Genomic DNA, 26,860 nt, shown 5'->3' with positions numbered 1-26,860 from the left:
GTCGTAACCTCGTTTTTTCGTGTCGTTTGGTGTAGATCGCGCCACCACCGCCCCCATTCGTCTCTTTCCCTTGCGTGAGAGCAGGACGTGAACACTCGCAGCCAGCCAGGGGCCAGTGGACCGCAATCTGCTCGCCATATTTGTTGTTGTCGTTGATGGGGGAGGTCGCGAGTCGGCTGGCGGCGTTATTAATGTCATAGTGAGTGTGAAGTCCCGTGGCGGTGTTTGTGCGCGTTGCGACCTCCAGTGTGTCGTGGTTTGTGTGATGTTTTGAGCTGTGTCTTTTGTCCCGACTTCGACTTCTTTGTTCGAAGCTGGCGGCGGCCGGAAACCTCCCCGGCGGCGGTGGCGGCGATGTCGCGGCCGCTATGCTCGAGTGGGAGGAAGGGGATAGATTCAGTTTCGAGGATTCCGACCGATTCGAAGAGGATTCTCTGTGCAGTTGGAGTTCCGAACCTGAAAGTCTTTGCAATAACTGGAGAGGATGGAAGAAACCCTCCGCGGGGGCGGGCAACCTCTGGGGCAGCAGCAAGAAGGCTTGTGATGGTGAGTCCATTGCGATTGGTTCGGGGGCTGGGAACAGCACTCTTTGTTTTCGAAATGCGCTGGGATCGGACAAAAGATGTCAAATGTCAAAGCCCGCTGCATTTTTACACAAAAAGACAAAGAAACAGACACTATATACAGGAGGGCTAAACAAATGCTACTTTTTTCGCAAATCCGCATTAATAACCACCATTACTTCCCATTTGTTCTAATTATAACAAGCTGTAAGAACAAACACGAAAAAACAGATTAGATAGATTTTTCGCAAAGATTTCGATATGACGATATGACAACAATGTCAGAGCAGTGATAACGTCATTTATAATCAATATAGCACACTTTGTTTTTTCGTACGAATGAGGTGCACTCTAGTGTTTGGTGTAAAACGATACAGGCTGTTCTAAAATAGTGTCACCGTTGGATGACTTGGAAATTCTAGAGCAACCTGATGCAGTGACCTAATCTAGCGGGCCATGAAAAGTCTTGACATTTGGTGACGCACAATTTGTATCACTTGTTGTGTAAACGTAGCCAAATTGCTCAAAAAGCTTTCAGGCAGCAAGAATCAGGCTTTGGTGAAGATATAAAGATACAAGTGTTTATAAATGATTGTAGCATCAAGGGTGGCTTGAAATGTTGAAGAATTTTGCCGCTCATTACAAATGTGGGTTTAGATTTTACAAGTGACATTTGTAATTAACCTCAAACATGGAGCAAAGTAAGCTTTGAAAAAAAACGTTTCTAGTTGTGATTTGAAACCTGAAAATCATAAACTTGGACACAAAACCCTAACTGAAACGTCAGATTTTAGAAATTTTTATTTTCAAACTGAACTAAAAAAATCTACATTTCACACTAAAATTTGTGATTGTGCTAATTTTAGTGCTATGATCTTCAAATTTATTTAGATTGCTATTTGTAAGTTACTCATTTACTCCACCAAAGTGCTAAATTTTGGAGCCAAAAATACAGATTTTAGAAATTTTTATCGTCAAACTGAACTAAAAAAATCCAACATTTTACTATAAAATTCGTAGCTTTGCTAATTTTAGTGCTATGGCATTCAAATTTGGACAGATTGCTATTTTTGAGTTGCTTATTAACTCCACCAATCCACCAAAGTACAAAATTTTAGAGTCAAAAATACAGATTTTAGAAATTTTTATTTTTGAACAAAACCAAAAGGTCCAACTTTTTTACACTAAAATTCGTAACTTTGCTAATTTTAGTGTTATGTCATTCAAATTTGAGAAATTGCTATTTTTGAGTTGCTTATTAACTCCACCAAGGTGCAAAATTTTGGAGCCCAAAATACAGATCGTGACATTATAAATAATTTTTAAGATAATTAGATTCACTATGGCAACACAGCGACAAAATAGTGCTGGGCAAGAATTCCAGAGCCACCTGTGATGCTAGAAACATTTATAAACATCTTGTATAAAGACTATAATTTTTCTAGTATCAGAAATAGTTCAAAGTGTCAAAATATCGAGCCAGACTTGGAAGAAAATAAGAATTTAAGAAATGGCAAGCCCACTAGACCCCCAATCCAAATCTTTTTCAGTCGATTCGAATAGAACTTTTCCACTTTTGCTCCTAATAAATGCAATAATGAGTCCCCGATAATGGAACTTGGACGTTTCTTTTACTAAAATTACCCACTTAATGTCAAAATAAATGTTGCTATCATTATCGATATAATCATTAATACATTATTAATGTCCGGCAAAAAACTGGGTTAGTTCCATGTGACGCCACTGACTTCCAGCCGGTACCATATGAGAGAAGTCTGAAGGCACTTGCATCTTCCTTTGTAGATTAGATAGCGGTCAACAGCTGTTGGATAATTTATGGGAGTAAGGTGAATGCTTTAGACTCTTTAGAAAAAAACTTGAATAGAAAAGGGTCGTTTATGGTTTTTACGTGAAGAGAATAAAATTACCTGCAGGTGTTGACAATACACCTGTCTCGGGCGTAAAAAGAGCTCTTCTCTCTCTCGTGATACAATATACTGCGTCCAGCCGGTGGAAATCAATACAGAGAACATAGCAATTAGGTTCATTTCGGCATGGAAACACATTTTTTAGCGCAACGTGTCTGCATTTCATAAAATGCACCGCAAAAAAGGGTAAATATCTCGAGTTAATATCGCGACATTGAGATGATATTGGTGCCGATAACACGTTCGATTTGACCCGATGCGTTTGAAGGTTTTCTTTTTAGTATCTCAGAATGCTAATTACCCTCATGTAAACAACCCTCACTGATTAAATTCAGACCGATGACAGACACGACTTGCGGTTGTTTTCACTTCCGTTCGATAAAAGAAAGGAAATAGTAGAAAAAATGTGAAAACGACACTAATTTCCGGTCAAGTTTTGTATTCAAATTGAGTGATGGAATTTTTCACGTTTTCCTCGCCAGTTACAGACGCGGTTATTTATAGGCGAATAATTAAATTGGAACTTTGAGTAAACAACTTACGAATTAGACCAGTAATGAAACCGCGATATGTACCATTATATTGATTAATTATGTATTTGCTTTTGCTTTCTGGAGGAGATAGACTTCAGAGAATCAATTTGGGCGTTTGTGGCGGAGAAATAAAAGAATTATTGAAAAATAGGTGGCCCTCGGAATTCTGTGGATCTCGCTTTCTTCGTGGACCTCGCTTTTCCGTGGCGTTGGATATTTATTTATTATTTGTTATACTATGAAACAAAGAAGGCCTCGATCCACAAAAAAAGCGAGTTCTACAAAATTCCGAGGGCATAATTAATCAATTATGTATTTGCTTTTGCTTTCTGAAGGAGATAGTCTGGGAGTATCAATTTGGTCGTTTATGGCGGCGAAATAAGAGAATTATTGGAAAATGGAGAAGCTGAGTATCGACAACGTTTGATCTCTTTGACGGTTGAATTGTCTTTTACTCAAATTATGGGTTATCCAATTTACACGATTGCTGTTTGCTGGATTATTTCAGGTCTGAAGTTGGCGCGTTTTCCTACTTTTCTACTCTTTCATTTTCATAATTTTTTTTGTAGTTTATGTTTCATTTTCCCGCCGGAAATCTCGGCCGATTTGCACGAAAAATTCCCATTTCCTCCGCGTATACAGGGCGTCTAAATTAGCTCCGAGTCGTAGGTTCATTACGAGCAAATGAAGAAATACGTTCGTCGTAATAAACGAAATCTTCATTGTCTTGTACGGTCAACGAACGCGAAATGCACACGTTCTTTATTACTATTATTACGTCTATAATCTTCGTAAGTACAAGGCGAGTTTATTCTGGGAAAGTCGTGTTCGATTGGTCGATTTTTCCCCACCGTTCCGTATAAATTTTAATGATTGCGTTAATATTTAATTAGGATAAATCTCCGATTTTCTTTTGTTTGTGGGACGTGTGCGCGTTTTCCAACAACATTACTGACATTTCCCCACCTTCCCCTAGGCTCTTGTAAAATTTTCATCGTTTCTACAGCAACGAAATGCTAAAAGCTTCCGATATACAAACGTTTTACCTCGGGCAATGGACGTCTAGCTTCAGCAACATCGTGTTAAATCCCACCAGATTTCATCGTCAACTTTTTTTTCGTGATATTTTACCTTTCGCGGTTTCTCTTTCCATCTTCAGTGGATGCGTATCGGTCGGTTTCTTTTCTCTTTGTATAGAATATACCTGTTTTTAGGTGATTGGACGACCTCCAGATTGTTGACTTCCATACATCAGCTGTTGTCTGTGTATGTTTTTTGTGCTCGGTTAACGTTCGATGGAGAGTTTCTATAAAGGAAAGAATTTTTTTTATAGCCATGCCGGGAAAGATCACGGATGTGGAAAATGGACGCTGGAAAGTTTCGTCTCGGAACGTGAATTAGCAGCCGCCATCTGGGCATACACAGAGTGGCTCAAAATGTTTAATTTCGTAACGTCTATACAGGGTCCGCCACCAGGGGTTAATACTTCTCAAAAATAGCCTACACTTGACTTCACTTGATTTCCTTGTGATTTCGTCTAAACTCTACTTATTTCTTTGTAATTTCCTCTAGTTTTCGTCCAACTTCTCCTGATTTCCTTGAGATTTCGTCTAACTTCACCTTATTTTCTTGAAATTTTGTCTAAATCGCCCTGATTTCCTTGTGTTTACGTCCAATTTCCCCTTATTTTTTTGTGATTTCATAAAACTTTCCCTGATCTTTTTGTGATTTCATCCAACTTTTCCTAATTTTCTTGTTATTTCGTAAAACTTTCCTTGAATTCCTTGTGATTTCGTTCAAACTCTACTTATTTCTTTGTAATTTCCTCTAGTTTTCGTCCAACTTCCCCTGATTTTCTTGAGATTTCGTCTAACTTCACCTTAATTCTTTGAAATTTTGTCCAAATTCTCCTGATTTTCTTGTGTTTACGTCCAATTTTCCCTTATTTTCTTGTGATTTCTCATAAAACTTCCTCTGATCTCCTTGTGATTTATTCAACTTCTCCTAATTTTCTTGTTATTTCGTAAAACTTTTCCTTATATTCTTGAAATTTTGTCTAAATTCAAAAATACAGATTTTAGAAATTTTTATTTTCAAACTGAATCAAAAAAATTACATTTTACACTAAAATTCGTAACGGTGCTAATTTTAGTGCTATGACATTCAAATTTGGACAGATTGCTACTTTTGAGTTGCTTATTGACTCCACCAAAGTACAAAATTTTAGAGCCAAAAATACAGATTTTAGAAATTTTCATTTTCAAACTGAACCAAAAAAATTCAACATTGTACACTAAAATTCGTAACTGTGCTAATTTTCGTGCTATGGCATTCAAATTTTGACAGATTGCTATTTTTGGGTTGCTTATTAACTCCACCAAAATGCAAAACTTTGGAGCTAAAAATACAGAACGTAAGTGACATTATAAATAATTAGTAAGATGGTTAGATTCAGTATGACAACACAGCGGCAAAATAGTGCAGGGCAGGAATTCCAGAGCTACCCTTGATGCTAGAAACATTTATAAACACCTTCTATAAAGACTCTAATTTTTCTAAGGTCAAAAGTAGTTCAAATTGTCAAAATATAGAGTTAGCATTGGAAGAAAATAAGAATTTAAGAAATGGCAAACCCACTGGACCCCCAATCCAAGCCTTTTCCAGTCGATTTCTCTAATTTCCGTGTTATTTCGTCCAACTTTCCCTTATTTCCTTGTTATTTCGTAAAATTTCCTTTTATTTTCTTGAAATTTTGTCCAAATTCTTCTGATTTCCTTGTGTTTTCGTCCAATTTTCCTTTATTTCCTTGTGATTTCATAAAACTTCCTCTGACTTCCTTGTGATTTTATCCAACTTCTCCTTATTTCCTTGTAATTTCGTCTAGTTTTTGTTCAACATCCCCTTATTTCTTTGTGATTTCATCAAAATTTTACTGATTTCTTTCAGATTTTGTCCAACTTTTCCTAATTTCTTTGTTATTTCGTAAAACTTCCCCTTATTTCCTTGAAATTTTGTCTAAATTTTCATGATTTCCTTGTGTTTTCGTCCAATTTCCCCTTATTTTCTTGTGATTTTGTAAAACTTCCCCTGATCTCCTTGTGATTTCATCCAACTTCTCCTTGCAATTTCGTCTAGTTTTCGTCTAACTTCCCCCTATTTCCTTGTGATTTCATAAAACTTTCCCTGATTTCTTTGAGATTTTGTCCAACTTTTCCTAATTTCCTTGTTATTTCGTAAAACTTCCCTTTATTTCCTTGAAATTTCGTTTAAATTCCTCTGATTTCGTTGTGTTTTCATCCAATTTCCCCTTATTTCCTTGTAATTTCGTCTAGTTTTCGTCCAACTTCCTTTAATTTCCTTGTTGCTTCGTAAAACTTTCCTTGAATTCCTTGTGATTTCGAGCAAACTCTACTTATTTCCTTGTAATTTCGTCTAGTTTTCGTCTAACTCCTTATTTTCTTGTGATTTCATAAAACTTCCCCTGAATTTCTTGTGATTTCGTCCAACTTCCACTTATTTCCTTGTTATTTCGTAAAAATTCCCCTGATTTTCTTGTAATTTTCTATCGTTTTCCCTGATTTCAAAAATCAAAATTGAGAAATCGGTGGCAAACTTATCCTGTTATGTTCCTTTTATCGCCAAAAGCATGAAAATGATGTAAAAATGTGAATTAAAAGATGTGTGGTACCGAGATACATATTTAATAATTCTTAAAAATAGTTTTTAACCTAGTAAGATTTATGACAATTGCTTCTGAACTAGTGTTGGCAGACACTGTACAAACTGTTGATGGAACAAAAGATGAAGAAGAAAACACCAAAGTGAAACTTCTCCAAGATAACACCCGTGAAAGTTTTCTTTCGCATCACCAAACATACACACTTGCGTGTCCCTACCAGTGTCCCTTTCACTCCCAGAAAAACACCAAATATTCGGTTTGGTTTTCCCCGCTTTTCCATAAACCGAAACGAAAGTTATTTATGAGATAATTCGTTTGAATTATAAATATTGCGCGGTCGTAATCATTAATTAGAGTGACGAATTCTTTCTGTGGTGACTCATCATCATCAGTCAGTGAAAATTGATAGAATTAGTCTTAACTGTAAACAGAGACTTTTTCGGAATAATTTAACACTTGTTACTAAGATGAAGATTTATGGGCGCCGAATTGTCGCTATTTCTACATCGATTGCCACACTAATCGTTGTATAAACAATAGTCCGAAGTGGGACACCACAAAAGGAAATTCCATTATCAAATTATCAATGGTACGTGGTACTACCTACTCGTCTTATCTTTAGTGGTTTTTCCAAGGTACTATTACTTAATCTAATTGTTTATCATAAATGTAATGAAGAAAATAAACATGAGTTTTCGTGTTTCAAGTCGCTTGCGTCGTCGCACTCACAACGGCAATTATAGACGCAGCGTGTAGCGCTTTCAATTCCCATCTAAGCAACTGCTTCGTGGAATGACTTTGAAGATCAGTGGGCGATTGAACCTCTCTCGTCCCGTCTGTTATTGTCGGGGACGTTACCCTCGGCCTGAGCCTGGGGGCTCGTCTGCCCGACCGCGACCGTGAACGTACACAACGTTCGTGTGTTCCACATTTGCACCCCGCACTCCAGCGCAGCCTCCGCCATATTGTAAACACACTGCCCCCACACCAAGCACACGCGACCGGTTAAAAATAACCAACACAATGCACTGGATTCTGTGGGTGGAGAACGGATTGCCCGCTTTTAGTTAAACACCTGTAGATAATTATCCCAATTTTTATCTTTTCGTGGTTTCCTGTCCACCGGTTTTCGTTCTTCTTTTGGTGGAACATCGCTAATGACATATTCCATTTGGTGGTAAGGTGAAGCATAAATCTTGGAGACCACCGGACAAATTAAACAGGTGTTCTGAGAGAACAACCCCAGCTAGGGCAATAAAACAGAGAGGTCACTCGAGGATAATTTTATGGCTTAACGCTGACGGTAAATTAAATCTGGTACCGACTGCAAAGGATATTAAATAATGTAGGGGGTGGTCGTAAAATATTTACAACATTTGGGAGGTGGAGGTTGCGGATTTGTGGAGCACCCAGTATAGTACTCTTGGCTGGACGCTCCATGAAACTCACTCTTTAGAATATTATGTGGGTACCAGCACCCTTTCTCTAATAAAAAATTTAAAAGCGCCCCTTCGTTGTACAGTCGGCAGCAAAAGAAATGATATCAAGGGCAGGATAGCGGACCGCGGATTGTGTTGATTTCTCGCTTATTTTTGGAGCAAACTTTAGATGTTATAGCTCATTTTACGCAGAATTTTGCGCAGATTCCAAATCTGAGCTTGAAATTCACGTTCGACGACAAATAACTGAGTTATGGCCGATCAAAGTTTCGAATAGTTAATTTTTATTTTTCGTAATTTTTAATGGTACATATATCGGAAACTGTTAGAGATATTGAGATGCGGTTTGCGCCATCGTTTTTCTCGGCTCATTTAGCTAGAAAAAGTGCCTTAAAGCCCAAAATTCGATAGTCGATTTTTCGCGAAAAAAAAATCCGACTCAATCGATGAAAATTTTTCAATTTTTTGATTTTTGGCCATAACTCGTAAACAGTTTGTCTGATCGTTCTCAAATTGGGCCAGTAGATAGATCTCCAGCTCTTCTTTCGAATGATATATAATACAAAGGTATTAAACGTCGTTTTTACATTGAAAACAGTGATTGAAAATCACCCCAAAATGACCACTTTCAAACAGTTTTTGACCAATGCCTCGTTTATATCTTAGGCAAACTCAACAAATTTTTACTCATTTTACGCAGAATGTCACGCTAAATCCAAATCTGGAATTTTAATTCAGATCCGACAACAAATAACTGAGTTATCACCGTTTGAATTTTTGGGTTGTCACCAGAGGGCTAAATTTTTGAAGGTTCCAAACAATTCGTGCTCAATATTTTGGAAACTATTCCAGATATTGGAATGCGGTTTGCGGCATCGTTTTTCTCACGATTTTTTACATAAGAAATAGTTTTTAGATTTTCTAATAGTCGAAAGTTGCAGTTTTTCTCAAAAATTCATGATTAAAACTATGCCAAATTTCTGATATCGATGTCTCGCTTATTTTTTATAGTAAACTTGAGTTATTATACATGAGTGTACGTAGAATTTTCCGCAGATTAAATGTGGGATTTAAATTCAGATTCGACTACAAATAACCGAGTTACGGCTGATTAAAGTTTTGAAAAGTTGATTTTCATTTTTTTTTATTTTTCCTAATTTTTAAAGTTGAATATCTCGGAAACTATTAGAGATATTGAGATGCGGTTTGCGCCATCGTTTTTCTCGGTTTATTTTACGTTAGAAAAAGTGCCTTAAAGTCCAAAATTCGATAATCGATTTTTTGCGAAAAAAAATTCCGACCCAAACGATGAAAATTTTTCAATTTTTTTATTTTTGGCCATAACTCGTAAACTGTTTGTCTGATCGTTCTCAAATTGGGCCAGTAGATAGATCTCGAGCTCTTCTTTCGAATGATATATAATACAAAGGTATTAAACGTCGTTTTTACATTAAAAACAGTGATTGAAAATCACCCTAAAATGACCACTTCCAAACAGTTTTTGGCCAATGCCTCGTTTATTTCTTAGGCAAACTCAATAAATTTTTACTCACTTTACGCAGAATTTCACGCTGAATCCAAATCTGGAATTTAAATTCAGATGCGACAACAAATAACTGAGTTATAACCGTTTGAATTTTTGGGCCGTCGCCAGAGGGCCAAATTTTTTAAGGTTCCAAACAATTCGTGCTCAATATCTCGGAAACTATTCCAGATATTGGAATGCGGTTTGCGGCATCGTTTTTCTCACGATTTTTTACATAAGAAATAGTTTTTAGATTTTCTAATAGTCGAAAGTTGCAGTTTTTCTCAAAAATTCATGATTAAAACTATGCCAAATTTCTGATATCGATGTCTCGCTTATTTTTTATAGTAAACTTGAGTTATTATACATGAGTGTACGTAGAATTTTCCGCAGATTAAATGTGGGATTTAAATTCAGATTCGACTACAAATAACCGAGTTACGGCTGATTAAAGTTTTGAAAAGTTGATTTTCATTTTTTTTTATTTTTCCTAATTTTTAAAGTTGAATATCTCGGAAACTATTAGAGATATTGAGATGCGGTTTGCGCCATCGTTTTTCTCGGTTTATTTTACGTTAGAAAAAGTGCCTTAAAGTCCAAAATTCGATAATCGATTTTTTGCGAAAAAAAATTCCGACCCAAACGATGAAAATTTTTCAATTTTTTTATTTTTGGCCATAACTCGTAAACTGTTTGTCTGATCGTTCTCAAATTGGGCCAGTAGATAGATCTCGAGCTCTTCTTTCGAATGATATATAATACAAAGGTATTAAACGTCGTTTTTACATTAAAAACAGTGATTGAAAATCACCCTAAAATGACCACTTCCAAACAGTTTTTGGCCAATGCCTCGTTTATTTCTTAGGCAAACTCAATAAATTTTTACTCACTTTACGCAGAATTTCACGCTGAATCCAAATCTGGAATTTAAATTCAGATACGACAACAAATAACTGAGTTATCGCCGTTTGAATTTTTGGGTTGTCGCCAGAGGGCCAAATTTTTGAAGGTTCAAACAATTCGTGCTCATTATCTCGAAAACTATTCTAGATATTGGAATGCGGTTTGCGGCATCGTTTTTCTCGCGATTTTTTACATAAGAAATAGTTTTTAAATTTTCCAATAGTCGAAAGTTGCAGTTTTTCGCAAAAATTCATGATTAAAACTATGCCAAATTTCTGATATCGATATCTCGCTTATTTTTTATAGTAAACTTGAGTTGTTATACATCAGTGTACGTAGAATTTTCCGCAGATTCCAAATCTGGGATTTAAATTCAGATTCGACTACAAATAACCGTGTTATGGCTGATTAAAGTTTTGAAAAGTTGATTTTCATTTTTTTTTAATTTTTCTTAATTTTTAAAGTTGAATATCTCGGAAACTATTAGAGATATTGAGATGCGGTTTGCGCCATCGTTTTTTTCGGCTCATTTTACGTTACAAAAAGTGCCTTAAAGCCCAAAATTCGATAATCGATTTTTTGCGAAAAAAAATTCCTACCCAAACGATGAAAATTTTTGAATTTTTTTATTTTCGGCCATAACTCGTAAACTGTTTGTCTGATCGTTCTCAAATTGGGCCAGTAGATAGATCTCGAGCTCTTCTTTCGAATGATATATAATACAAAGGTATTAAACGTCGTTTTTACATTAAAAACAGTGATTGAAAATCACCCCAAAATGACCACTTCCAAACAGTTTTTGGCCAATGCCTCGTTTATTTCTTAGGCAAACTCAACAAATTTTGACTCACTTTACGCAGAATTTCACGCTGAATCCAAATCTGGAATTTAAATTCAGATCCGACAACAAATAACTGAGTTATGACCGTTTGAATTTTTGGGTTGTCACCAGAGGGCTAAATTTTTGAAGGTTCCAAACAATTCGTGCTCAATATCTCCGAAACTACTCTAGATATTGGAATGCGGTTTGCGGCATCGTTTTTTACGCGATTTTTTACATAGGAAATAGTTTTTAGATTTTCCAATTGTCGAAAGTTGCAGTTTTTCGCGAAAATTCATAATTAAAACTATGCCAAACTTCTGATATCGATATCTCGCTTATTTTTTATAGTAAACTTGAGTTGTTATACATCAGTGTACGTAGAATTTTCTGCTCAGGTTCCAAATCTGGGATTTAAATTCAGATTCGACTACAAATAACCGAGTTATGGCTGATTAAAGTTTTGAAAAGTTGATTTTCATTTTTTTTAATTTTCCTAATTTTTAAAGTTGAATATCTCGGAAACTATTAGAGATATTGAGATACGGTTTGCGTCATCATTTTTCTCGGCTCATTTTACGTTAGAAAAAGTGCCTTAAAGTCCAAAATTCGATAATCGATTTTTTGCGAAAAAAAATTCCGACTCAATCGATGAAAATTTTTCAATTTTTTAATTTTCGACTATAACTCGTAAACTGTTTGTCTGATCATTCTCAAATTGGGCCAGTAGGTAGATCTCGAGCTCTTCTTTCGAATGATATATAATACAAAGGTATTAAACGTCGTTTTTACATTAAAAACAGTGATTGAAAATCACCCTAAAATGACCACTTCCAAACAGTTTTTGGCCAATGTCTCGTTTATTTCTTAGGCAAACTCAACAAATTTTTACTCATTTTACGCAGAATGTCACGCTAAATTCAAATCTGGAATTTAAATTCAGATCCGACAACAAATAACTGAGTTATGACCGTTTGAATTTTTGGGTTATCGCCAGAGGGCCAAATTTTTGAAGGTTCCAAACAATTCGTGCTCAATATCTCCGAAACTACTCTAGATATTGGAATGCGGTTTGCGGCATCGTTTTTCTCACAATTTTTTACATAAGAAATAGTTTTTAGATTTTCCAATAGTCGAAAGTTGCAGTTTTTCGCAAAAATTCATGATTAAAACTATGCCAAATTTCTGATATCGATGTCTCGCTTATTTTTTGTAGTAAACTTGAGTTATTATACATCAGTGTACGCAGAATTTTCCGTAGATTCCAAATCTGGGATTTAAATTCAGATCCGACTACAAATAACCGAGTTATGGCCGATTAAAGTTTTGAAAAGTTGATTTTAATTTTTTTTAATTTTTCCTAATTTTTAATGTTGAATATCTCGGAAACTATTAGAGATATTTAGATGCGGTTTGCGCCATCGTTTTTCTCGGCTCATTTTACGTTAGAAAAAGTGCCTTAAAGTCCAAAATTCGATAATCGATTTTTCGCGAAAAAAAATTCCGACCCAAACGATGAAAATTTTTCAATTTTTTGATTTTTGGCCATAACTCTTAAACTGTTTGTCTGATCGTTCTCAAATTGGGCCAGTAGATAGATCTCGAGCTCTTCTTTCGAATGATATATAATACAAAGGTATTAAACGTCGTTTTTACATTAAAAACAGTGATTGAAAATCACCCTAAAATGACCACTTCCAAACAGTTTTTGGCCAATGTCTCGTTTATTTCTTAGGCAAACTCAACAAATTTTTACTCATTTTACGCAGAATGTCACGCTAAATTCAAATCTGGAATTTAAATTCAGATCCGACAACAAATAACTGAGTTATGACCGTTTGAATTTTTGGGTTATCGCCAGAGGGCCAAATTTTTGAAGGTTCCAAACAATTCGTGCACAATATCTCCTAAACTACTCTAGATATTGGAATGCGGTTTGCGGCATCGTTTTTCTCACAATTTTTTACATAAGAAATAGTTTTTAGATTTTCCAATAGTCGAAAGTTGCAGTTTTTCGCAAAAATTCATGATTAAAACTATGCCAAATTTATGATATCGATATCTCGCTTATTTTTTATAGTAAACTTGAGTTGTTATACATCAGTGTACGTAGAATTTTCCGCAGATTTAAATTCAGATTCGACTACAAATAACCGAGTTATGGCTAATTAAAGTTTTGAAAAGTTGATTTTCATTTTTTTTTATTTTTTCCTAATTTTTAAAGTTGAATATCTCGGAAACTATTAGAGATATTGAGATGCGGTTTGCGCCATCGTTTTTCTCGGCTCATTTTACGTTACAAAAAGTGCCTTAAAGTCCAAAATTCGATAATCGATTTTTTGCGAAAAAAAATTCCGTCCCAAACGATGAAAATTTTTCAATTTTTTGATTTTTGGCCATAACTCGTAAACTGTTTGTCTGATCATTCTCAAATTGGGCCAGTAGATAGATCTCGAGCTCTTCTTTCGAATGATATGTAATACAAAGGTATTAAATGTCGTTTTTACATTAAAAACAGTGATTGAAAATCACCCTAAAATGACCACTTCCAAACAGTTTTTGGCCAATGCCTCGTTTATTTCTTAGGCAAACTCAATAAATTTTTACTCACTTTACGCAGAATTTCACGCTGAATCCAAATCTGGAATTTAAACTCAGATCCGACAACAAATAACTGAGTTATGACCGTTTGAATTTTTAGGTTGTCGCTAGAGGGCCAAATTTTTGAAGGTTCCAAACAATTCGTGCTCAATATCTCCGAAAATACTCTAGATATTGGAATGCGGTTTGCGGCATCGTTGTTCTCGCGATTTTTTACATAGGAAATAGTTTTTAGATTTTCCAATAGTCGAAAGTTGCAGTTTTTCGCGAAAATTTATGATTAAAACAATGCCAAACTTCTGATATAGATATCTGGCTTATTTTTTATAGTAAACTTGTTATACATCAGTGTACGTAGAATTTTCCGCAGATTCCAAATATGGGATTTAAATTCAGATTCGACTACAAATAACCGAGTTATGGCTGATTAAAGTTTTGAAAAGTTGATTTTCATTTTTTTAAATTTTTCCTAATTTTTAAAGTTGAATATCTCGGAAACTATTAGAGATATTGAGATGCGGTTTGCGCCATCGTTTTTCTCGGCTCATTTTACGTTAGAAAAAGTGCCTTAAAGTCCAAAATTCGATAATCGATTTTTTGCGAAAAAAAAATTCCGGCCCAAACGATGAAAATTTTTCAATTTTTTGATTTTTGGCCATAACTCGTAAACTGTTTGTCTGATCGTTCTCAAATTGGGCCAGTAGATAGATCTCGAGCTCTTCTTTCGAATGATATATAATACAAAGGTATTAAACGTCGTTTTTACATTGAAAACAGTGATTGAAAATCACCCCAAAATGACCACTTTCAAACAGTTTTTGACCAATGCCTCGTTTATATCTTAGGCAAACTCAACAAATTTTTACTCATTTTACGCAGAACGTCACGCTAAATTCAAATCTGGAATTTAAATTCAGATCCGACAACAAATAACTGAGTTATGACCGTTTGAATTTTTGGGTTGTCACCAGAGGGCTAAATTTTTGAAGGTTCCAAACAATTCGTGCTCAATATCTCGAAAACTATTCCAGATATTGAAATGCGGTTTGCGGCATCGTTTTTCTCGCGATTTTTTACATAAGAAATAGTTTTTAGATTTTCTAATAGTCGAAAGTTGCAGTTTTTCTCAAAAATTCATGATTAAAACTATGCCAAATTTCTGATATCGATGTCTCGCTTATTTTTTGTAGTAAACTTGAGTTATTATACATCAGTGTACGCAGAATTTTCCGTAGATTCCAAATCTGGGATTTAAATTCAGATCCGACTACAAATAACCGAGTTATGGCCGATTAAAGTTTTGATAAGTTGATTTTAAATTTTTCCTAATATTTAAAGTTGAATATCTCGGAAACTATTAGAGATATTGAGATACGGTTTGCGCCATCGTTTTTCTCGGCTCATTTTACGTTAGAAAAAGTGTTTTAAAGTCCAAAATTCGATAATCGATTTTTTGCGAAAAAAAATTCCGACACAAACGATGAAAATTTTTCAATTTTTTGATTTTTGGCCATAACTCGTAAACTGTTTGTCTGATCGTTCTCAAATTGGGCCAGTAGATAGATCTCGAACTCTTCTTTCGAATGATATATAATACAAAGGTATTAAACGTCGTTTTTACATTAAAAACAGTGATTGAAAATCACCCTAAAATGACCACTTCCAAACAGTTTTTGGCCAATGCCTCGTTTATTTTTAGGCAAACTCAACAAATTTTGACTCACTTTACGCAGAATTTCACGCTGAATCCAAATCTGGAATTTAAATTCAGATCCGACAACAAATAACTGAGTTATGACCGTTTGAATTTTTGGGTTGTCGCCAGAGGGCCAAATTTTTGAAGGTTCCAAACAATTCGTGCTCAATATCTCGGAAACTATTCCAGAGATTGGAATGCGGTTTGGGGCATCGTTTTTCTCGCGATTTTTTACATAAGAAATAGTTTTTAGATTTTCCAATAGTCTGAAGTTGCAGTTTTTCGCGAAAATTCATGATTAAAACTATGCCAAACTTCGGAAATCGATATCACACATATTTTTTGGAGTAAACTTGAGTTATTATACATCAGTGTACGCAGAATTTTCCGCAGATTCCAAATCTGGAATTTAAATTCAGATCCGACTACAAATAACCGAGTTATGGCCGATTAAAGTTTTGAAAAGTTGATTTTAATTTTTTTTCATTTTTCCTAATTTTTAAAGTTAAATATCTCGGAAACTATTAGAGATATTGAGATGCGGTTTGCGCCATCGTTTTTCTCGGCTCATTTTACGTTAGAAAAATTGCCTTAAAGCCCAAAATTCGATAGTCGATTTTTCGCGAAAAAAAATTCCGACTCAATCGATGAAAATTTTTTAATTTTTGGATTTTTATACATAACTCGTAAACTGTTTGTCTGATCGATTTCAAATTGGACCAGTAGATAGATCTCGAGCTCCTCTTTCGAATGATGTATAATTCAAAGCTATTAAACGTCGTTTCCATTTTGAAACCAGTGATTGAAAATCACCCTAAAATAACCCCTTTAAAACAGTTTTTGGCCAATGCCCGTCTATTTATTAAGCAAACTTCGCTTATATTGGGCTCATTTTACGCAGAATATCACGCTGAATCCAAAGCCGCAAGAATTTTTAATTTTCGTTTACAAATAACTGAGTTATGGGCGTTTAAATTTTTGGATTGTCACCACAGCACCAAATTTCTGAAGGTTCGAAAACATTTTCGCTCATTATCTCGGAAACTACGACAGATTGAAAGAAACGGTTTTTGTCATCGTTTTTCTCGCGATTTTTTAGTTAAGAATTCGTTATTATATTTTTACGAGCCAAGCTGCTCATGAGCTCGTTTTTTTTTGCTGCTGACTGTACAGCAGCTGATGCAAATGAGGCATTGCTCTGTTTTGCCGCACTTTATTTTCTTTACGCAAACGAAAGCGGAATTACAACAAGTTTGCAGTAATTACAGTCCAACGCATGTAATAAATCGAAATAATTGCTTATTAGCGAAGTGATTAAAAAACAGCGGAAGAGAAACATTTTCGGTCCCCACTCGTAGAAAAAACGTGAAATTTCCTCGCTTTGTCCGTTTTTATTGTCAACTTCCGGTCGAATTGTTAATTGTGGATTAAAATTTGGCGACTCGGTTTTAATTAAACGTCTGAGACCCGTATGAAGTATTTCCTCAAAGTGGCGTTATTACACATATCAACTCTATGGCTTTGACCCTTTTAATTCCGCTTGATGGTTGACGAACTTTGGGAACTTTGACCTTCCTGTTTCCTCTTTGCTCATGTAAATTATTGTAAATTCATGCGGTGGCAACGTTACAAGATTCTTAATTTCTCTTTTGTTGCAGAGAGCCAAACTGTCCCTTCGTTGACGGAATTGGCTGCGAAATGTGTTGCTTCCCACATTCCCTTCGAGCTGGTGGAACATGTCTATCCTCCGGTTCCGGAGCAGTTACAACTACGCATTGCATTCTGGAGTTTCCCCGATAATGAGGAGGATATCCGACTTTATTCGTGCTTGGCAAATGGCGCCGCTGACGAGTTCACCAGAGGGGAGCACCTCGTTAGAAATAACATGGTCAAGGATCCCTTGCAAATTGGTAAGTTTTTTACCACCGAAGAAGTCGAGGAATTGTACTGTTGAAATGCAATTATTGTGTAATTTAGTTCGCAGTAGCGCACGACAGGTGGGATACTAGAGAACAATGGACTCGCATACGAACACGTCAGTCTACAGCTTCGCGTAGGCATTAATTATTTACCTGTAAACCGACAACGAGGGGCAAATCGTCCAATGTTAATTATTTCAAATGAAAGAACATTATCAACATCGATCGCATGATTTTTTCACAAACACGCTGTATATGAATCAATAACACGTCGGCAATTAACGTCGAATTTTCAAACATGATGTTCCTTTTTTTGCCGTTGTAACCAGACGAAGCCGCTATTTATTTTACACGGAATTTCACTCAACCCTCATCCCCTATAATTTTGCATATGTCGGGACGGAACGTCCATAAATAAGTTTTTCTAAAGACAACCAGAGGGTTGGAACGGATTTGTTTGATATTTTAATACGTGGTTTTATGTCAGGAACACTGTTGCGTTCGACTTCCTGAGTTTAAGGGATGGGGGAGACTTCGTCATTATCGACACGGACGTAAAAATCGCCTTTTATGTTTTGCACGGGGTTGACATTTCAGGGGGAGACGCCGGAATGAAGTGGCAGACAATAAAGGGTAGTTTTAGAGGTGAAATCGTATTAAGCGAAATGAGGGGTGTAATTGGCGACTTTTAAAATTTGTACTACAAGGTGTTTATAAATGATTCTCGCATCAAGGGTGGCTAGATATGTTAAAGAAATTTGCCGCTCATCACAAATGTGGGTTTACATTTTTCAACTGACATTTGTAGTTAATTTTATTTTCAAACTGAACCAAAAAAAATCCAACATTTTACTATAAAATTCGTAGCATTGCTAATTTTAGTGCTATCACTTCTTTTGCAGGTTTCCATCTGTCGGCCAGTGTACAACAGAACTACCGTGGTACTCAATCCGTCTCTGTAGCAGTGACCTTCGACCGACGTCGCATCTCTTCTTGCAACTGCACCTGCGACTCAACAGCGTATTGGTGCTCGCACATCGTTGCCGTTTGCCTGACTCGCATCCACTCGGTAGGTTTTCCACTAGGTCTAATGTCGATAACCTTTGAAACAAAGAAGAATTTTTCCGCCTGAAATTTTCCCTTAAAAACGCAGGAATCTGACCATCATCGTATCGTCTGCATTCTTGAGCCCCACAAAAAGCGAATTTCAAGGTGCAGACACAACAGGGACCTGTTTTTCATCGAAAAACTGAAGCCTCTGCGTCCCATTTATATCCTAGGCGGGTTAGGTTCTTTTTCGATATTCTTGAGGGAACGCCGGCTTAAATATAGAATCCGGTTATTTTGATGCTAGATGACGATTTTTCCTCCATTGTGGCCGTTTTCTGGGTTGGATTCGCCGAGTAGAGCTTGAAATCTAGAAAACTACCAGTTTTTATCAAGATTCAACTGCTAAATCTCGAGAAAACCGCAGAAATCTTTACGAAATCTGCAAAATTTGTCGAGAAATCCGCTTATTTTGATGCTAAATGACGATTTTTTATCCATTCTGGCCGTTTTCTGGGTTGGATTTGCAGAGTAGAGCTTGAAATCTAGAAATCTACGAGTTTTTATCAAGATTCAACGGCTAAAATGCGAGAAAACGGCAGAAATCTTTACGAAATCTTCAAAATTCGTGGAGAAATCTGCTTATTTTTATGCCAAATGACGATTTTTTGTCCATTGTGGCCGTTTTCTGGATTGAATTCGCAGAGTAGAACTTGAAATCGAGACAACTACTAGTTTTTATCAAGATTCAACGGCTAAATCGCGATAAAACAACAGAAATCTTTACGAAATCTGCAAAATTCGCTTATTTTGATGCTAAATGACGATTTTTCGTCTATTCTGGCCATTTTCTGGGTGGGATTCGCAGATTAGAACTTGAAATTTAGGAAACTACTAGTTTTTATCAAGATTCAACGGCTAAAGCGGGGAAAAACCGCAGAAATCTTCACGAAATCTGCAAAATTCGTAAAGAAATCCGCTTATTTTGATGCTAAATGACTATTTTTAGTCCATTCTGGCTGTTTTCTGGGTTGGATTCGCAAATTAGAACTTAAAATCTAGGAAACTACTAGTTTTTATCAAGAAAATTGCAGAAATCTTTACGAAATCTGCAAAATTCGTACTGAAATCTTATTTTGATGTCTTGTCTGTCAAACAAGTCGGTACTGCCAACATGAAAAAACCTCCTAGACCTCTCAAGCTCATTATAATACGAAGGCGTGTAAAAAAATCACTCCTAATAAATATTCAACGACCGGTCAAGAGCTGTCTTGAACTCTAACCGCGGATACCGTTAGGACATAATTACCGTTTTTCCCTTTTTTCTCTGATTAATTCCTCGCGAATTTCATGTAAATGCCGCTTCATTAAACAAATCGATTATTGTGTCCCTCGTTTTGCAGCCGCATTTGGTGACACTGCGAGCTCCTGTCTCGGAATCGTTATCCCGCTTACACCGAGAACAACTCCAGAAGTTCGCCCAATATCTAATAAGCGAGTTGCCCCAACAAATCCTCCCAACTGCTCAAAGACTTTTAGACGAACTCTTAGGATCTCAACCATCAGCAATAAATTCCGTTTGTGGCGCTCCCGATCCGACAGCTGGGGCTTCTGCTAATGATCAAACTTCATGGTATCTCGACGAGAAGGCGCTCCATGATAACATCAAGAAGATCTTGATCAAGTTCTGCGTGCCGGCGCCCATCGTTTTTAGGTACGAAATAATTGTTTAATCGTATTCATTAATCAACGATTTGTTTTATAGTGATGTGAATTATTTGAGCACTGTCGCCCCTCCTGCGGCGGCGGAATGGACGTCTCTCTTGCGCCCCCTGCGGGGGCGCGAACCCGAAGGAATGTGGAACCTCCTGAGCATAGTGAGAGAAATGTTCAAACGCAACGATCGCAATGCGATTCCACTTCTTGAGATTATCACAGAGGAATGCATGGCTTGCGAGCAGATCCTGATCTGGTGGTTCAACACGAAAGTGGCGTTGCTTAGTGGAAATTCCGGCTACGGGGGCGGTGGAGGCGGCAAGCACAACAATGTGAACAGCAACACTCACGCCTCCCAACACGCCTGCTCGTCGTTATGTGACGAAGTGGTGGTTTTGTGGCGTTTGGCGGCGCTCAACCCTGGTTTAGCCCCCCACGAACGCGACATGCTCCACAGCCAGTTCACCACGTGGCACATGAAGATTTTGGAGAAAGTCAGCAAGTGCAGGAACTCCAGCCAGAGCAACAACAAGACGGGGACGTTGAAAATGGACCTGGAGGTCTTCACCGGGTTCAAACCGGCAATAGAAGCGTGTTATTTGGACTGGGATGACTACCCCATGCCGGGGATCACCTACACGCAGGACATCAACCCCATGTACCATTGCCCCTTCACTTGTTTCCGCCATGGAGCGGAGAATCGCGGGGAGTCGATCACGCAGATTAATTCCAGTAAAGCGGTGTTAAATTGCGAACATCCGCATCATTCGCACCATCATCACCATCATCATTACCACCACCATAATAGGGTGACTAGGTTTGATTTTGTGTCCGTCATGAGTCTGAATCCGGCTGAATATCCCCCGCATCCACAGCTGAACAGGGATGGAAACCGCTCCAGCGTGAGCAGCGAAGGATTCTGCGAGAACGACGATGACTTGAGGAGGGACGGCGACTCAGATTCGCAAGAAGGAGGAGGTAGTGACTCCGCGTCCTCCTCCTCCAGCAACAAGATTTCAGGGAACAGCGACAGTGATAGCAAGAACTACCAAAAACCAGAGTCCGTACCATCGACTTCACAGAACGTCTGGATAGAGCCGGTGGTCACCAACTCCCGGCGACCATCCAAAGACGAATCGACTTCTTCGTCGAACTCGGAGTCGCCGCAATCCGGGGATGAGTACAACGTGTATTTCTACAACCCCAAAGAAGCGACAGTGTTTGACGGCAGCGCCCCCCAGAAAGACAAGCTGGATGACGGCGAGAAGACTCTGTTCACTAACGTGAGGAGGTGCGATGATCCCTGGGACGTTCTCTTCGCCCGAGCGGAAGGTCTCCACGCGCATGGCCACAGTAAGGAGGCTTGTATCCTCGGAGTGAAGCTCGCAGAAGAGCTCTTGGCCAATCCTCCAGATCTCATGATTGAAATCCCCCCGATCCCAAAACGCAAAGGCAAGAAACAACAAGTCAATCCGGCGTCCCACCAGCTGAGTTGTCTCGCCTCTGGAACTCTAGCAAAGTGTGCTTTTCTCTGCTCGGTTCTTGCGGAGAACCCTGAACACCACCACTTGGCGTTCCGCGTGGGGATGTTCGGGTTGGAGATGGCGCGACCTCCCGCCTCCACGAAGCCACTGGAAGTCAAACTAGCGAACCAAGAATCCGATTTGGTTAATCTCTTGAAGCGCATCCCGTTGGGCCACAGAGAGCTGCAGATCCTCCGGGAGCGCGCCGAGCACCTCAAAGAAGGCACCATCAAGTCCAGAGGAGAAGCAATGCTACCAACCATGCTCGCGAGTTTCATTTTCGACGCTTTGGTCATCCCAGGAGTCGTCGGGAGGGATAGAAACAAGTTGGTTAGTTTGAGGTTGCCAACTGATGAACCTTTGGGGTTTGAAGCTGCGGTGGCGGCGTTGGGGATGAAAGCGAATGTTTCCGAAGCGGATCATCCCTTATTGTGTGAAGGGACAAGGCGGCAGAAGGGAGATTTAGCCATCACGTTGTTGACTTTTTATAAAGACGACTGTTGGAAGGTTGCGAGGATCATGGACAGGTTGTTGGATAGGGAAATCCACCAGCTGCTGAAGTCGCCACTTTTGAGTTCGTACTATTCGAGCAACCCTCCGGTGAAGAGTCAGTATAATCGAGTTGGACAGAGGGAGGAATGCGATAAGGTCATGACGCCGCTCAGTCCGTTCGTGCCGCCTCCGGAGATGCTACCCACTGATATGAGTAAGTTTTTTCGAACGTACTCTAGCCGGCACCAAATACCGTGTGTACGATTTAGTGGGGGTCTTAACTGCACAAAGGGACGAAACCATCACAGTACTCGATTCTTAAATTTGATTATTTATGACAGGTACCGACACACAGTGGGCAACTTGCATCCTAAACGGCTTGACATAATTTGTTGATTTTTTTTAGCCAATCCAAATAAAATTGTCTTTTTGTGCAGTTAGTTAGGACCCCAATTAAGTTATAAACAGTACAGTGATACCAACCTGTTGTGTTGATAAATTATGTCACAAGGTCGAGAAGAGCGATAAACCGAGACAAAAAAAAGTGTTTACGTTGGAAAAGTTCATTAGTTGATATTACAAATGACGTGCATTTCTGTGCTGGGATTTTATTGCTTTAATTAGCGGAATGAGTAGACCGACACGCAAACTTAATTGATTTTTTATTCCAAGTGTCATGTTTAAGAATAGTCGGGGAAAAGGTCATAAAATATTTTACAATTAAGATCGTTGTAAAGCTCAGAAATGCCATTTGTTTAAATTGGCTCTGGTTTTGCGGCAGGAAGTCTTAGACACGCGCGTTTGTTACGAAACCAATAAAATTTTCTTTATTTTAAAACAGTGTGCTTTTTTTGTTAAGTTGGCAAGAGTTTTTGAGGTCACTTCGACTTTACTGAGAAAAAAGGATGGAAACCTTCAAGGTTGCCAACTGTTTAGGAATGCAAATCCACAAAATTCGCTTCGGCGTAACTTTCTCAGACTAATTATAAAGGCACAGTCTGGATAGTTTGCAAACAAAATCGATAAAACGGGGAAACGACACGTTTCATGAAGTTTCAGTAGGCAGAAGTTTATTGTTCTGTTGGTAACTTTGTTAAAGCGACATTTCCCCAATGTAACCATTGCCAAGCCTACCAACACAACGTGGTTTTCAGACTGCTGCAGCCGCCCCCACAGCTCCACCAGCGCCGAAGTCGAGCAAGGCCTGGCGAATTTGAATTTGAACACCGGAAACGCTTCCGGTCCCTCTCAAACGTCAACAGTTCAAATAACCAGAACCAAAGAGTCTCGTTATAAAGGAAAACGAGCCTATCCATCGATACCAAACCAACCATCAGAAGCCGGCGCCCATTTCATGTTCGAATTGGCTAAAATCGTCCTGAATAAAGCAGGGGGCTCCAGTAGCACGTCCTTGTTTACGCAGCCGTCGACCAGTCAGAACCATCATGGGCCCCATCGGGCGCTCCACATGTGCGCTTTTCAGATTGGGTTGTTTGCGCTGGGGCTGCATAATTGCGTCAGTCCGAATTGGTTGAGTCGGACTTACTCTTCGCATGTCTCTTGGATTACAGGTAAGGGGGTTAAGACCTGGGATGAGACTGATTGGTTTTGTGCAGGTCAAGCGATGGAAATTGGGGCTGCGGCGATCTCGTTTTTGATTGATACGTGGGAAGGGCATCTGACGCCCCCTGAAGCTGCGAGTATCGCGGATCGCGCGTCGAGGGGCTGCGACCCCAATATGGTGAGAGCGGCGGCGGAGTTGGCACTATCGTGTTTGCCCCACGCTCATGCTCTTAATCCGAATGAGATTCAGAGGGCGATTCTTCAGTGTAAAGAACAAAGCGATGATATGCTTGAACACGCATGTTTGACTGTGGAAACCGCCGCCAAAGGCGGCGGCGTGTACCCGGAAGTCCTCTTCCAAGTAGCCAAATACTGGTACGAACTCTACATCCACCACACCCCCGGCGGGGAACAAATGATGGAAAACGAGATTCCACACGACCCCCTTTTGGACGCCCACGGCGCTTTGGTTGCTCTAATCGAGCCCGGTCCTGAAATCCAACTGCCCCCGCCCAACCCCCCTGTTATAGCGACCAGCAGTCCGGTGGTGGTGACCACAGCTCCGCCGCCCCCATATCAACACCCCGCTGCTACAACTCTCGCTCCGTTGGGTATTACCATCCCTTACGTCGGACATTATAACTTCCTCCACCCTCATCATCCCCATCAGATCAGTTACGGGGGCCCTATACACCCTCAAGCTGTCCCTTTGCACCAACCACCACCAGCTCACATGCAAATGTATCAATTCCAGTACCCGCCACCGACTAATGGGCAGTTTACGCCACCACAACCCGCGAGTTACCCCAATATGCCGCCCCCGCAACAAGGATCTTTCACAACGAACGCTCCACCTCCTGCTCAATATCCACTCCCTGCTCCGGCTCTAAACCAACCGGCGTATCCCCCGACTCAAATGCAACCAATCAGGTATTACGGGGCGGCGATGTCCCAACCTGCACCGAACATGAGGTCGGCGCCGGTACCAGCGGGACACTTGTACTCCTTGCCGATACCGCAAGGTACTGCGCCGCCCCCACCGGGAATCGTACCGCAACAAGCGCCGCCGCCGCGACCCCAACACAGGCAGCCCCAGCAGTTCAATCAAGCCCAATTGAGGTACCTTCTGACAGCCTATAGAGTGGGGATGTTAGCCATGGAGACTTTGGCAAGACGCGTCCACGACGACCGCCCCCAGGCCAAGTACGCCAGGAATCCGCCCTACGGCGAAGACGTCAAGTGGCTGTTGCGAATATCCAAACACTTGGGTAAGATTGTTTGTACGATTGTACAGGTATATAACGCACAATGTTTTTTCCACAGGGACGCAATACCTCCACCACTTCTGCGTGTGCGCGGTGAACTCCATCGTGAGCCCGTTCGTCTTGCACGACGTGGCGATCGAAGCCGCGCACTATCTCTCCCGGAACAACCCGACGATGGTCATGCAGCACCTGCGAACCGCCCTGACGCCGCTCGTGCAGAAATGCCAACAGATGTACATCCAGTGCATGCACCAGAAGCTCTACCACTTGACATCCGCCGACTACGAAGATTTTGTTAGCATCGTGTGCGCCGCCCGGGCCGCCTTCCAGATCACTCCGGAAGGCAGCGCACAGTTCAAAGAGTGGCTGCAGTCGATCAGGAGGTGATTGAAATCGTTTATTAATGATAGAATGACAATAGGGACAGTTCACGTTTTTAAATTTTTACGAAAATCGATATCAAGTTAAATAAAGATGTAATATCCATTCACAAAACATAAAAATCAATTTACTTTAGATTTTTAGTAAATCATATAGAATTCTAACAGTGGGCGGAGCGTGCAGCTGAGATGTGACGTCAAACCAATGAAAAAGTATTTTAGCTCCCGTCTCAATATTTTAATTTTTTTAGCCAATTTTGGCAAATCCATCATGTATTTTTCAAAAATGTTTGCACCACCACAATATTCTACAAAATTTAGCAGGTTACATTTTTTGCATTCTTCCTATTTTGTGTTGCAGGTCAAAGTCGTGCAAGAAGGACCTGTGGTCGCAGATAAACACCGCCCTCCAAGCCAACAGCAAATGACAAAGGTCAGATTTAGGCCCTCAAAGTAGTTCTAGTTTCCACCGCATCCAAGAGGAAGAGGAGCATCAGCAGCAGCGCCTGCACTTCTGCACGTATCCCACGGCTATTGTAAGCACAGGGCTTCCAGCAGATTTAAATAGATTGTTTCATTCTACAGTTTGTACAGTGGACATTATCCAGAATTCTCACATCAACGAACAACAACAATTCGAACAGAACATGTGGTCTCGATCGTCAAACACTCCAGACACTAGTTGATTTTTCAAGATGTGATCATGTGAATAAAAGCAATTTTCAGTGTTCTGTCACTAACTGAAGTGCTCAGGTTTCTTACCATCTCTGCCTTCATCAAAACTGTCTAGATAAATTACGTAATTAAATAGGTAATTTTTTAAACGCGTTATTTGTGTATATTTTTCACTTTGTCGTCGATTTTTATTCATTTTAGTTTCAATTCAATATTCTTTAGTTGTAATTTTTTTTTTAGTAGTATTTAAACTTAAACTTAAGATAGAGTAAGTGTTGAATGAATCGGATGTTTCTGTTTTTTGAAAATTCTGTTTGTGTTCATTTAATTGTACAATTCATGAGAGTTTTATATCAGTCGGTTGTGAACTTTTGTAGATTCGTTCACTAAGCTCGGCCCCCAATTTCCGAGATCTCGTGTATGCATAAAATATTACCAACTCAGGCAATGTATCATAGTGAATTTATACGACGATATTTTATCATATGGAAGAACAATACTGGAAATTGTGCGCCATTTCATGAATTGTTTAATTACAGCTCCATCTTGTTATTGATCTCAATCGGAAGCAGCGACCTCTTGCGGATATTTAT

The 26,860-nt window shown here is 39.0% G+C and overlaps 1 protein-coding gene across 1 annotated transcript; it reads left to right on the top strand.

The window, feature by feature from the left end:
• Positions 1–69: 69 nt before the first annotated feature.
• On the top strand, positions 70–26,042 carry Dora (zinc finger SWIM domain-containing dorado). Its single transcript, XM_088034555.1, has 9 exons — positions 70–546; positions 17,346–17,597; positions 18,509–18,675; positions 20,057–20,367; positions 20,419–22,598; positions 23,539–23,955; positions 24,001–25,215; positions 25,271–25,595; positions 25,954–26,042. Exons 1-9 carry the CDS (start codon positions 369–371, stop codon positions 26,018–26,020), a joined length of 5,112 nt encoding a protein of 1,703 aa, XP_087890681.1. The 5' UTR covers positions 70–368; the 3' UTR covers positions 26,021–26,042.
• The last annotated feature ends 818 nt before the right edge of the window (positions 26,043–26,860 follow it).

The sequence above is a fragment of the Gnatocerus cornutus genome, chromosome 4 (assembly GCF_029298725.1).
Source record: "Gnatocerus cornutus isolate USDA-ARS CGAHR chromosome 4, icGnaCorn1.1, whole genome shotgun sequence".
In the NCBI taxonomy this organism is placed as follows: Eukaryota; Metazoa; Arthropoda; class Insecta; order Coleoptera; family Tenebrionidae; genus Gnatocerus; species Gnatocerus cornutus.
Note: the sequence above shows the minus strand (reverse complement) of the source record. Positions and strands in the feature narration are given on the sequence as shown.

Coding starts and splice junctions, on each gene's coding strand:
- Dora (XM_088034555.1), top strand. CDS start 369: ATGCTCGAGTGGGAGGAAGGGGATAGATTCAGTTTCGAGGATTCCGAC. Junction 547..17,345: donor CAGCAAGAAGGCTTGTGATG/GTGAGTCCATTG, acceptor CTTTTGTTGCAG/AGAGCCAAACTGTCCCTTCG. Junction 25,596..25,953: donor TGGCTGCAGTCGATCAGGAG/GTGATTGAAATC, acceptor TTTGTGTTGCAG/GTCAAAGTCGTGCAAGAAGG.